Source organism: Papaver somniferum, chromosome 7 (assembly GCF_003573695.1).
Source record: "Papaver somniferum cultivar HN1 chromosome 7, ASM357369v1, whole genome shotgun sequence".
Lineage (NCBI taxonomy): Eukaryota > Viridiplantae > Streptophyta > Magnoliopsida > Ranunculales > Papaveraceae > Papaver > Papaver somniferum.
The window spans coordinates 51,111,306-51,124,475 of record NC_039364.1 but is presented as its reverse complement, the minus strand read 5'-3'; the positions used below and the strand labels follow the sequence as shown (position 1 = coordinate 51,124,475).

The window sequence follows — 13,170 nt, the reverse complement described above, 5'->3', positions numbered from 1 at the left end:
ATTGGGCTGAAAGAGAATCAAATAGTGCAGCAGAGGGATCCAATCGCAGTGGAAATAGTAGGGCAGGGAGAGTGGAGACTTCTGATTTCACTGGAAATATAAGACGGAATACCGAGGATATGGGGCATGAAGATGATCCTGAACTTGTTAAGAAACTTCATGACGTTGGCCATTTTATGGCAAACCTTCAAAAGGCAGTTGAAGATAATCCAGAAGAAGAAAAAGAAGATATTTTGGAAATTGCAACCAAGGCAGGTGTTAATATCCCCCGCCCTCGTTGGTGGAAGCCTGAAGGTTATGAAACATGACGCACATCCTTTTCAAGTTTCAATGGACATCTTTATGAAGCTTCAGTTACGGTGCAAAGATCCAATCAGTACACTAGATTAGCTTTTTTTGTTGTAAAGAACACGAAAGCCAAGTTTGTGTCTTTAGGTATATCTTTCGGTTTCTCTTGCCATTTTTTGTAATGCATTTTGTCAGAATAATGGCAGAAAAAAATTGGAAAAGATATGATAGTTAACAAAAATGTTTTCTCCTCGACTGCATTAACACAATGCATATGAATCTCCCTTAAGTACAAATGTATAGCTCTCCTCAAGAAACAACAAATCTCAAGGACTGTGCCAAATTCATATGCATCATCCGGAAAGTACCTCTTCTTGATGAAAACAAACAGGAAAATAAAAATAAGGGTTTCTCAAGCTTATTCAAGGCCAAAGCTAAATTACGTACACGTTTAGAATATCCATTCCACGCCGTGCCCGAGAAATGGATTTTCAGTTGTATCTTACAATCTTTCTGTCAGCCTATACAACAAAACCATCTAAATCTTCTCAGTCTCTCAACATGCCAAGTTGAAAACAGGTAAGCATACTCAAATATATGCCTCTCCAAAAAAGAGAAGAAAAAAAAAGGTATAAAACAGCTGCATTTACAAAAAAACTTTTTGAGTTTGGCATGCAAAACAAGTGGACTTACAGAGCTCAGTTCGCATGTCCTAGCATAAGTAATTATATATCTCTCACTAAAGTCTCGTTGATTTAACAAAAAATTACTGTCAGGGGTTAGTGAGACGGGAGCAAATTACACTACTACTAGTGCTGGCTTGTTGTGAAATGAAGCTTGTTGATGGATGAAGAAGCTCTGCTTGTGGGAAAGATCCATTTGTTGGGACATCGAACAGAAGATCTTGCTCAGAACTATCATCCGCGAAGTCGAAACAATCCAACATAAGTGAACTCCTTTCGGGGGTGAAACCAAATAGACTTCTTGGACTAAAGCAGGAACCATCATATTCAACCGGATCCTTCGCTTCATGACTGGATTTCATGACCAACCTATTGGGGCTTTTCATCATTGCTTTCATTTCTGGATCCACGGAAGATATTGGGTTTGCAATTGCATTAACCGTATGTTTTACATAACAGAAGAAAGAGATGCTTACATTAAACTCCGGAGTAGTATAAAGAACTAACCTGGAAAATTCTGTTTTTTGGAATCACGAGGTCTCTTCGAGGATAGCAAATTTTGAGCCCCAAGGACACTCGAACCGTGTAAAACTCCCTTTCCTCCTGTAATTTGTTTGCCTTTTACATCCTACGGCAACCAAGAAACAGAAACAAAAAGAAAATAATTCTGTTGTAAGCATTGTGTTTCAACTACGGGAAAACATGGTCGATAGTAGCTTCTCTAGTAATATGACGCTATAGATGCAAAGGGAAAAAGTCCAGACCTTTAGCATATTATAGTGCTCAACCCATTTAGATTTTGTTGGGTTGACCAGAGCTAGCTTTTTCAGCATTTTACATTCTTCAGCACTCATTCCTGAGAAAGTTAGATCAAATACACCTTCCGCGAGCAGTTTCTGAAACGAAGATAGGTCTTCCGCGAACTGCACACTACTAAACATACTTCTAAGGCTGCATATGTGAAAAAGATGAAAGGACTATCAATTACGGAATATTTACTGGTGATTTAAGACCGCTAGATGCCGTCTGATAGAAAGTATTTGATATATATGGGGATCTTAGGGAGTTCAATGTTCTCATCCCTACAATATATATCAATAACGTATGGCAGTCTTGTAGTTCTTACAAGACTTCCATACGTTTTTAAAAAGATGAACAAAGAGACCAACCTATCAGGAAGTCTAGCTGTATCCCAAGATGGCAGATGCTTCATCAATAGTTGTTGTTCTTCAAGTGTGAAATGCCTCACGAACCCCTCGAAGCTCACAACATCCTATTCCAAACATGGGCCACATGTAAGGAATAGAATACCCAGACGAAAGCAGAGAAAAAAGGAACTAAAAGGACATTTTATTTAAACTCATTCCCCCTGTCAGGGTGCATGCAGTCATCAGATGTGGATGTCTAGTTCAATAACAGCATTTCGCCTACCCATTAAATGAGTTGTTCATAGCAAAGTCTTACTTTTAGATCTACGGATCTCAGTGGCGATCTGTGATGTTGCAGTATGGGAGAATCTTCTTTGTGAGACTTATCACTGCAACATTAAGAATAGAAACATTAATCCGTTATTGCTTAGACAACCTTAGAAAGGTCAGTAGCATGAATGTACAAGTTAATCAAGTTAGGTACTATGGTGCATTTGCCATTTCAAAATGCACAATGATAAGGATGGTAAAACGAACTCGAATTTTGTCGAGCCGTATGAAGTTTCCCGAAAAATGAGACCAGATAATAACCTTTTTGTGCAATCTGACTGTATCCCTGCTATGAATGGCCTCCTGATTTTATTATCACTGCCCACACTTGGACAGTTAAACCCCTTGTAACTAGTTTGTACAGGAAGGGATGTGGAACCTGAATAAACCTCATTTACAGTGTTTGACTTGTCTATTGAAAAGGAGCTTGCTTCTGATTCCTCATCTCGAACTGCTGCATTCGGGTGCTTAATGAGGATACTTCCATGGCCTATCTCTACAGAATCTATGGGAGTTTCACTTTCGAAGAGCAAGTCCTCTTCAGACGATCCAGAAAAGTAGGAAGACTGTTGTTGCTCCTGCAAAATTGAGTATAGATCCTTCGTGAGCTTCTCAACAGATGATGGCTTTGGTCGCCTCACACATGTCCTCTTCTTTGACGGCACGAGCGTATCCCACACAATTGATTGCGCTGAACCTGCAGAGCATAAAATTAGATCAACATTAGACAAATGTCTAATGTTACTTGGAGAAAATAGAAGATGTAAATGACCATGTATTCCTCCATGTGTATTGACTAACCTGTCCATTCACTTGCCTCAGTAGTACCAAACTGTGCACAACTTTCGGAGTAAGATATAGCAGAGCCAGAGCTAGATCTGTTGCTTGTGTCCTCATCTGTGCCCCTACGGTAGCTTATTTCATAGTCTGGATCCTCCATTTTGACTACAAAACTATCATGATCCTGCTTTCTTTTGTACATCTTTGAGCCCCTGGCCTTAATTACGAGGTTCTTCACTTTCGGGGCTTTGTATTCCTCAAAATCATCAGTTTCCGCTCGGGCATGCAATGGGGTGTAGTTTGTGAGTGATCCTTTTGTTCTCCATCGAGACCCACATGCATTGCACAAAACCGGCTTTTCAGGTGGTCCGTTACGCCATAGAGGAGTGCCTACATAAACAATATAGTTGACGCATCAGAAACAAGAGTTCAGTTTGTAGGCAGTCAACACAGTAAACAAGGGAGAGCAAAAGTTTAGTATAAGCGGGAGAAATTATGTTTGTATGCACTGTAATCCAAAAGTTAAGGAGATCATTTTAACACGGAATACAGTAAGAACATATCTGCTTAGCAACATTGCTTGAACTCTATTAGGTTCAAAGACGGAGGATATAACACAGTGCATTGTGCTCAAGAGCAATAAACTTTACTCGCTCAGATAATGCGGTGGTGTCAATGTAGGAAAGTCTATGGCTATCACAGATTCTAGGACTACAAGAGGTGTTCACAGTGGAGCTTTTAAAGTCCTAGTTGTTGAAATTGGGCTATCTACTTATCTGCCAGAATATAACATGCAGTAAATACTACTTCCTCATAGATATGGCTTGCAACTTGTTCAGATACTAAAGAATGGAACAAAAGGATATTATTATGCCAACATTTGAACTTGGTGCAAATGCGATAGTATGAACAGCGGTGATAATACAAACTAACAGCCTTCCCGAAAATCTGATTCCCACTATTAACTTGGCAATGAAGTGGAAAGGTTAGCAAGCACCGCAATGAGGTATCGTGCAGATGTGATCCCATTTGTCAAATAAGGAGAAGAATTTTCGAGTTTAACAATAAGACTAGCTAAGACTTAGTTTACTAGATAAACTAAAATTCAGTGTCACACTCCAAAGAAAACAAGAGCAACTCTTGTGAATTGCACTACTGAGTGCAAGCTGAACTTCACATTCCATCCCGGTTATCCAACAACAATAAACCATACAATGAACATTCTAAGCTACTTTAGTAGCTTCTGGTTGTTCTCTCCCATGATTATAACAAAGATTTCAAATTAATTAATGCTTTCCTAACTTAGTACTACTACCTCAGGTTGACACAAGAGTTAACATATCTCAACAGTTCTGACTGACTCTAATGAAAACTGAATATGAACATGGACAGCACCAGCATTCAAAATTAGTCAAACTGAAAAATGGAATGTTCAAATTCCAGGTTTAGGCGAATAATGACAAGGACATGAATTCAATACGAAGAATGCCAGAATTCCAATCAAAACTCAAGGAATTCAATATATTGTTTTCAAGAAAAGATATACACAAACAAAGAAATCAATGAAAAACTTGTTTGTTCTTTGTCCAATAATAGCTTCAGCATTGAAACATACAATCAAATAAGTCTTGTTCTCTCTAAACTCAAACAACTTTACTAATTCATACAAATAACCCAGTTTTTGATTGTTTATACATAAAAAAGATCAAAACTCAATCAGAATTGGAACACAAAAAGACTCACTTGTAACTCCACAATGAAAACAAGGTCCGTGCTTCCCCATGTTCCTCAGTTTTTTTTTCTCTCAATCTCCTAATAAAAGTTTTTTTAACCAGAAAAAAAAACCCAGAAAATATTTTTTTCAAAACTAAAATATATTCATAAATCCTTTTACAGAAAATATTATTGGGTGTTGAAGTTCTTTCTGCTGGAAGAACATATTAAAAGTTGCAGAAAAAAACCATGAAACCAAAATAACCAAGGATTTTTATGTATTATAAGAAGTCTTAGTTCTGTTTTTTCTTTTATACAGCATCAACCAAATAAAAAAAAAGAAAAAAAAGTGGGGATTGGAATGGGTATTCTAGCTGGGTATATATATGATATATCTGTACAATCCAATGGAGAAAATAAAAAGGAGGAATCTTAATTAAAGTTGTTTTAGTAGTAATAGTAATAGAAAGGAAGGTGAAAATGGAGAGAATTCAGAAAGAGGAAAATTATAACAATAATGGGTGTGTGTGTGTGACTTGTTGTTGGTGTTTTATTGTTTATAGAGTAAATGCTCTGCTTTCATTGCTTCTTCTTTCTTTCTTTTCTCTTTTGAAAAATCTTTCTCAATACAAAGAAAAAAAAAATTATGCTACTAACTTCAAACAAATTTTGTTTAGCCTGTTTGATGAGGTCAGATACATTTTTATTAATACCAATCCCTCCCCCCATTAGCATATTATTATGCTAATGTGGACATTTTCGTCTTTTATTAACAAGGAGGTTTACGTTTAATTTCTCTGGTATCCAGGACAAAAATTTACCTTATGCATTCATGTTGATTCGGGATGTTAATTAATACTGCCATAAAATGAAATGGTTATGGCAATGGTGAATTAGCTCTTCAATGGCAGATTAGCCAAATTACTATTTGGACGTGCAAAATAAAACTAAGCTGTCTGTGATGCGCGCGCTGTGCAGAATGATGTGGCCTGACTGAATAAAATATGCTTGGCATTAACCATTCTCAAATTATATGTGTTTTACCTGCTGCTTTTGTAGTGGAGGAGAGAAGGGTGGAGAGGAATATTATTGCACACATCATGTTGACTATGGACTTTGTTAATTTTCTTAGCCTATATTTTCAGAAATGAAAAATAAAACAAATAATCAAAAATAAAATAAGAAATGAAAAAGTATATGTATAACAGGAGCCAGATAACAAGAAAAAAAGAGCAAAACAACAAATTGGTTGTTTTTTCTTTTTCCTTGTGGAGTAATGATTTCTATATGTTTAGAGATAAATGAAAATCTCATTTATTTATATTTTCTTGGTTTCTCTTTTTGACAAAAATATATGATATGCTCACCCACGAATCTTACTAATCCAGACTGGTCCAGTTTTATTTTGCCTAGTTATATCTCGATATTTTGAAAGAAAAACTGAATTTGTTCTTGTAAAACACAAAAGTTGGAGCATTTATGCTTATTTTTTTAAGGCATTTTAAATTTAGTAAAATAAATTAGGAAGAGGGATTTGGAAAAGCAAAGCAAAGCTTAATGGATTTTGATCTGCTATTTTCTATTCAAAAGATAATTAAGCAAAATTACGTTTTGATTGATAAGAAAATGTTACCTACTCGATCTTCATGCTTGTTTAGTGGGGCCAATGCAAGTGCGCGGGTTTGTCTACCCTTTCATCTCTTTCGTTTTCTTTTATCCCATAAACAAGTACATCACATTAATAATATTAATATATATATGCACCACACCACCATGTATCAAGAAAATGCTTGGTTTAATTAATAAGTACAGATTTATAATCACTTTAAATGGGGTTGCTAAATTTATGGTCAATTAGGTTACCCTATAAGTTGTGCCTAAATTATATTTTAATTTTTAAAGAATTTATTACTGCGATTACATCGTATTATATCTTACTTACTTCCAATATCTCTATAAAAAGAAATTACTCATAATTGGTAAGGTTTAAATATCGAGATTGTTGATTGTGAAGGGTGTTTTCTGAAGTTAAAGAACACGATTCACAATAGACAAAGTTTTGATCATAAATCTTGTGTTTCAGAGTGTTTTTCTTCAGATTTCTTAAAATTATAATCGGCTAGGTTGAAATCACAAAACCATCGATTATAGCAGCTTAAAAAAGATCTTCTAAAACTTCCAGCAATCCTACTTGCCGATTTTAGTTTCATACTTTGAGGGCTACAACATGTTGATATCCCAAAATTAACATGATAATTTTTACAGTCTTCCCAATTTTGGGATATACAATGGCATGCATGATTACTTATGTTGTGTCATGACAACTAACTATAATCCATAACATAATCTCACTAAACTGATCTAACAACTAACACTCACCTAATTCAAACTAATTTCATTTATTAACTACTAATTTATTGAGGGCGTTTTAGCCATTATAAAAAAATATATGGATAAAGGTTATTGAATGTACTTCGTAATTATTTTATTTTTTCTTATCCATTCGTCTCCAATTATTTTGAACAACCTCCGATTAACCCGAGGTGATAAAATTCATGAACCATCGACTTTACCAAGTGCAATAAATAACAACGAAGCGAAGAGCACCACAAAAAACAGCTTTGCCACCATGTAGCAATAAAACACAAGCAAAGGCAAATGTCTATATAAAAGACACAATACAAAACAATCACCCAACTGAAAAGAACAAAGAACTCTTCCTCGAGGTGGGTGAAATAATACTTCCTCCCAACTAAAACTTAGTTTTACCACTGAGATTCCATGAAAGGTTCCCATGTTATGAATCCAATATGCATAAGCTTAATTCATTCAATGCTTGAAACATCGTTACGTACATTCTAGAAGGTTCTAAGGTTGTTTTCCTTTCAGAACACCAACATATTTCAGTTACAAAGACATTAATTGCCACAATTTCCTTAAATTATCTTTCTTAATTTGTTGGTCAGAAGCTAGTGGTAAGTGCATAATTTACTGCATTTTAGTATCAAATTTATATACTTAATTGTGAGTTTTTGCGTAAATTGTTTTGTATTATTTTACTTTTTTATTTTATGATTTTCATTAGGTTACATCCCTGGAAGAAGTGAAATCGACTCTTATATTGCTTAAAGAGTGAAGTATTAGAAGTGGAGAAGGATTTGTAGTCATTTGGCGAAATATTGAAGGAAACATATTATGACAAAGTGAAAAACAAGGTGGTTGGGTCAGGTGGACCGAGCTGGGCTGAAGGTGCTCGTCTAAAAGTGAATGAGACCCGCAACACACGCTAGCTCGTTGATGAACGAGGACATGGTACAGAAAATAGAGATAAAACAATACCCTCTTTCCACATTTTCGAGAGTATATGCATACGCTAGTTAAGACAAGACCTCCATTGTCTTAAGATTCTCAACTTGTTACGATCGAGCTTTATCGGGATAAACACCACTGAGGAGCACTGAATATTTGACGGTGTTAAGGAGGTGCAAAAAAATAGTTTGAAGAAGTTGGACTTGCTCTATAGATGTGTTCCAAGTCCGATGAGAGGAGAAGATAGCTGAAGCGAAATAGTTGGGTTGGCATACTAACAACTATACAAATGAAAACAGATTATTTCTTTGGTTTCTCACGCGACCTAGCAGATGTGTTTGGTCGTGAACTTACTTTCTTAGGGTATTTTGGTGAGAATTTAAGACATGAACTCGTGTATGAGCACTTCGACACTTCCACATATGTAAGAAGACTTCATAAGGCAAATTTGAAACATTTTTTTACAAAGAGAAAAAGTAGTTAAGGCTTGCTTTGTAGGTTGGAAGATAAATCTGCCTTCCACCAAAGGTTTGAATTATTTTATTTGTATAGTTTTCCATGGATCTTAGTAAATCCATGATGATCTAATATCATTATCTTAGTTAGGGTTAGTCAATTTATTCTGATAGGAAGGTCAACCTAATCCCCAGTATTCGCAGATTATATAAGGGACTTAGACGAAATAAAAAAATAGTTTGAAGTCTCAAACATGTTTATTAATTCATTGATAAAATCATAATATTCAAAAATATCTTTGTGTTGCTTTTGTTTTACTGTTTATTGATGATTGATAACTACCTAATTGATGATTGATTGTTGAATATGTATTTAATTAAGTTGCGAATTAAGTGAACACATGTTTATATCTATAGCTAGACTAGAGTTTGAGATCTAGAATTGTTGAAAGACTCTAGTCACAAGTAACACATTATGATTGTTAACAAAGGAATATTTCCATGCAATAATGTTTAGAAGCTTAACATGGGATAAATCTGTATGACTCTTGCGCCAGATTGCGTAAAATAATCTCAATTCAGAACGGTTATTGTTCTCATTGAGTTAAACTTGAGTGGTTAAAATCCAAGTTATTATCCAATAAGAAGAATTCAAAAGAATGGGTCTTCTGCCTTTGATGATATCAGAAAGTTCACCGGAGTGAGCCAACGATGGGATACATGAGGATTATTGAAATGAAGAAAAATTAAATATCAAGATTATTTGATTGATAACATGTTTGAAAATGTACGACGAAACCTCTAACCGGTACTTTATTCTCATTGACTACAGCTCTTTACTTGCCCGCATAAATTACTGTTTTTGCATAATTTAGTTTAAAAACTCACTATAAACCCTCTTTTTACATGATTATGTAATTAAAATAATAAAAAATATATATTATTATATATTCCCTTGAGGAGCGAACGTGTTCTCACTGCTATATTCTTATTTATATTTGTGAAGCGAATAACTTAAATAATTTTGACTCATAATGGCATTGATCACCACTAAGGTAACAAAATATGGAGGAGTCACCCATCTTAAAAACTACACTTTTGGAAAGAAACTCCAAAATTTCCAACTGACTTTGTAGTGGATAAGGAGATGAATGATATCTCCCCTTCATTAATGGAAACATAAAAATGCATTGGCCAAAATCTTATATGCAGTTGGTAAATTTCTTAACAACCACACCAAGTGAGATAAACTCACTGCTAAGGTAAAACAAAAGTAAGGAAAGAACAAATTGTAGAAATAAGGGATCCATAGAAACTCTTTGCCAGGGACACTTAACTCAGAGGTTAAGTATCTTATTTATAGGTATTGTTAGAGCATTGCTCGGTCGAACTCGCATGCGTTGCTATCTCAAGCATGTTTGTCAATGTTAGTTGTTAGAGCATAGCACGGTCGACCTCGCATGCGTTACTATCTGAAGCATGTTTGTCAATGTTAGTGATCAAAACTATGAGTCTTGATTTCTAGCCTACATAGCTAAGTCTCGGACTAGGATAGAAAAGTGTAGTTGAGCTCAAGGAATTCATGGCGATTCATCATACAACGACGAAGATCTACTCAAGGAACTGTGGAACTTCATCAACAAAAAGGTACGTGGAGACTTGAACTTATCTATCACTCAAAAATCTATCTCTTCTATCTCCTACTTCTTATGAGACAAAAGTCGTATGCTATATAGACAGGATCATACACATTTGATATTTCGAGCCGAGTATATCTCGCTTATCTATATATCGAAATCATGTGTTGGTAAAGCGTTTTGCTTTGATCAAGTTTATCTTCACCTAGTGACGAAAGTCATGAAAAGTTTCAATTACCTTAAGAATTGCTCTGACGTGAAACGGTCTGTGAATAACGGCTATATAACGTCCTCCGAGAATGTCTCAATGATTGGAATGAGAGTTTAGATTACATAACCATGTATTCCTTAATCCGAAGTTTTTTTCGAACTTTGTTGATTGAGAGAAACTGGAGGAATTGGCTTTGCCAAGTCCGCAAACCCAGTCCGCGAACTCAGTCCGCGAACTGACGGAAGTTCTCGTACCAAGAATTTCTGCTGGGATTTTCCAAAAACTCGTTTGCGTGTAAGTCCGCGAACTGGCGAAAGTCTCTTTGCTGAGATTTTCTGCTGAGTTTGGAAAACTCCATCGGTTGTCTTAATTCCGCGAACTTGTTTGTGAGCCTAAGTGGTTATGATCTAAAGATGTTCTCTGAACATGAAACTTAAATTACTAAAGAATGCTTTATGCAAACCGTGACTATAAAGTTCATGAGCCGATTCAATCGAATCATCTTTGTTTCAATTGTGTCTTGTGTAGTTACATAAGATCTCATAGCAATTGAACAACTCTCTAACTAGTTCATTTGAGTCAATTGAACTAGTTATGGTGTAGAAGAACTAGGTTAATATGAAATGCTCATATGGTTAACCTTTTGGGTTACTATGTTGAACCAACATACACGTACACGTTTGGGCATGGTTTTCGCAAACCCAGTAAACGTCCACCCAAGTGTGTGTGACAATCTAAGTTTTCGATCTAACGGTTGAGAAATATTAGCTTGAATCTAAATCAGGTTTTCATCTAACGGTGAATATGGATCACTTTGTAACTAAGGCAAAACCCTGATTTGAAGGCTATATAAATGAGACATCTAGCATTGTGCAAAACTAATCCCCACACGTCTGTGTGATACTAGTGCGCTCGCTAGAGTCGATTCTCCTTTAACCTTTGGTTTTCTTCTCTAAAACCAGGTTAACGACTTAAAGACTTCATTGGGATTGTGAAGCCAGATCGATACTACTTTTATCGTAGTTGTGTGATCTGATCTTGCATCTTCTATCGTACGAGTACAATATTTGATTGGCTTGAGATCGTGAGCGTTCTCTTATAGGCAAGATAAAGAAGTAACAAACATCTTCGTCTCACTGTTTGTGATTCCTCGATAAACCGCCTGTATAGTCAGGAAGGATTGTAGAGAGGCGATTGATTAATCTAGGCTGTTCTTCGGGAATATAAGACCGGATTATCAATTGGTTCTTGTTCACCTTGATTTCATATCTTAAGACGGAACAAAACTAGGGTTTATCTATGGGAGACAGATTTATCCTTTGATAGACTTTTGTGTGTGAGATAGATTTGTTTATTATCAAGTCTGCGATTTTGGGTTGCAACAACTCTTGGTTGTGGGTGAGATCAGCTAAGGGAATCAAGTGTGCAGTATCCTGCTGGGATCAGAGGCGTAGGAGTACAACTGTACCTTGGATCGGTGGGAGACTGATTGGGGTTCAACTATAGTCCAGTCCGAAGTTAGATTGGAGTAGGCTAGTGTCTGTAGCGGCTTAATACAGTTTGTATTCAATCTGGACTAGGTCCCGGGGTTTTTCTGCATTTGCGGTTTCCTCATTAACAAAACTTCTGGTGTCTGTGTTATTTCTTTTCTGCATTATATTTTATATAATTGAAATAATACAGGTTGTGCGTTCGTGATCATCAATTGGAAATCCAACCTTTGGTTGTTAATTGATATTGATTGATCCTTGGACATTGGTCTTTGGTAGAGTCCAAGTTATTCCTTGTATTTGATAAAGACTCGCTATTGTTTTTATCTTGAGTAAAAATCAAATCAAGAGAGAGATATTAACTCCTTGAGATACTTTTATCTAGATTGAGTCTGACTGTCTAGTTGATTCTCTAGAAAAGTATTTCGGGGTTAGTCCATACAGATTGCTAAGAGAAATATTGGGTGGTGTTGTTAGACCCACGCTTTTTCATTAGTGATCAAAACTATAAGTCTTGATTTCTACCCTACATAGCTAAAGGTCTCGGACTATGAGAGAAAGTGTAGTTGGGCTCAAGAACTCCATGGTAATCATCATACAAGACGAAGGACTACTCAAGGAACTGGTGGATCTTCATAGACTAAAAGGTATGTGGAGACCTAAACTTATCTGTCACTCAAAAGTCTATCTATTATATCTCCTACTCTTGAGACAAAAGTCGTTTTGATATATAGACTTTCTTTATGCACATTTGCTATTTCGAGCCGAGTTTATCTCGCCTATCTATTTCTCGAAATATGTGTCGGTAAGCTTTCGCTTTAGCCGAATTCATCTTTACCTAGTGACGAAAGTCATCTTATGTTTCAATTACTTTGAAAATTGCTCTGACGAAAAATGGTCTGTGAATAACGGCTATATCCGTCCTCTAAGAATGTTTCAATGTTTGAAATGAGAGTTTAGATTACATAACCATTGGTAGGATATAAACATTGTTGTGGAAACACATATATGTATAAGTCCTTATTCCTTGAACCAAAGTTTGCGAACTTTGTTGATCAAGAGAAATGGAAGTGGAGTGAGCCAAGTCCGCGAACTGAGTCCGCGAACTGGCGGAAGTTCTCGACCC

The 13,170-nt window shown here is 35.9% G+C and overlaps 1 protein-coding gene across 1 annotated transcript; it reads right to left on the bottom strand.

Moving 5' to 3' along the window:
* Positions 1-692: 692 nt before the first annotated feature.
* LOC113297277 (GATA transcription factor 27-like) lies at positions 693-5,519 on the bottom strand. The gene is made up of 8 exons (XM_026545711.1): positions 4,973-5,519; positions 3,251-3,619; positions 2,711-3,146; positions 2,436-2,508; positions 2,141-2,244; positions 1,736-1,922; positions 1,479-1,599; positions 693-1,371 (listed from the first exon to the last, which is right to left on the bottom strand). Exons 1-8 carry the CDS (start codon positions 5,010-5,012, stop codon positions 1,061-1,063), a joined length of 1,641 nt encoding a protein of 546 aa, XP_026401496.1. The 5' UTR covers positions 5,013-5,519; the 3' UTR covers positions 693-1,060.
* Positions 5,520-13,170: the final 7,651 nt, after the last annotated feature.

Bases quoted from the DNA above. Each gene is read 5' to 3' on its own strand.
- LOC113297277 (XM_026545711.1), bottom strand. From the start codon at position 5,012: ATGGGGAAGCACGGACCTTGTTTTCATTGTGGAGTTACAA. The intron at 3,620-4,972 runs GTGAGTCTTTTT...TTGTTTATGTAG, and splicing joins TTTTCATTGTGGAGTTACAA to GCACTCCTCTATGGCGTAAC. The intron at 1,372-1,478 runs GTTAGTTCTTTA...CCGTGGATCCAG, and splicing joins CAAAAAACAGAATTTTCCAG to AAATGAAAGCAATGATGAAA.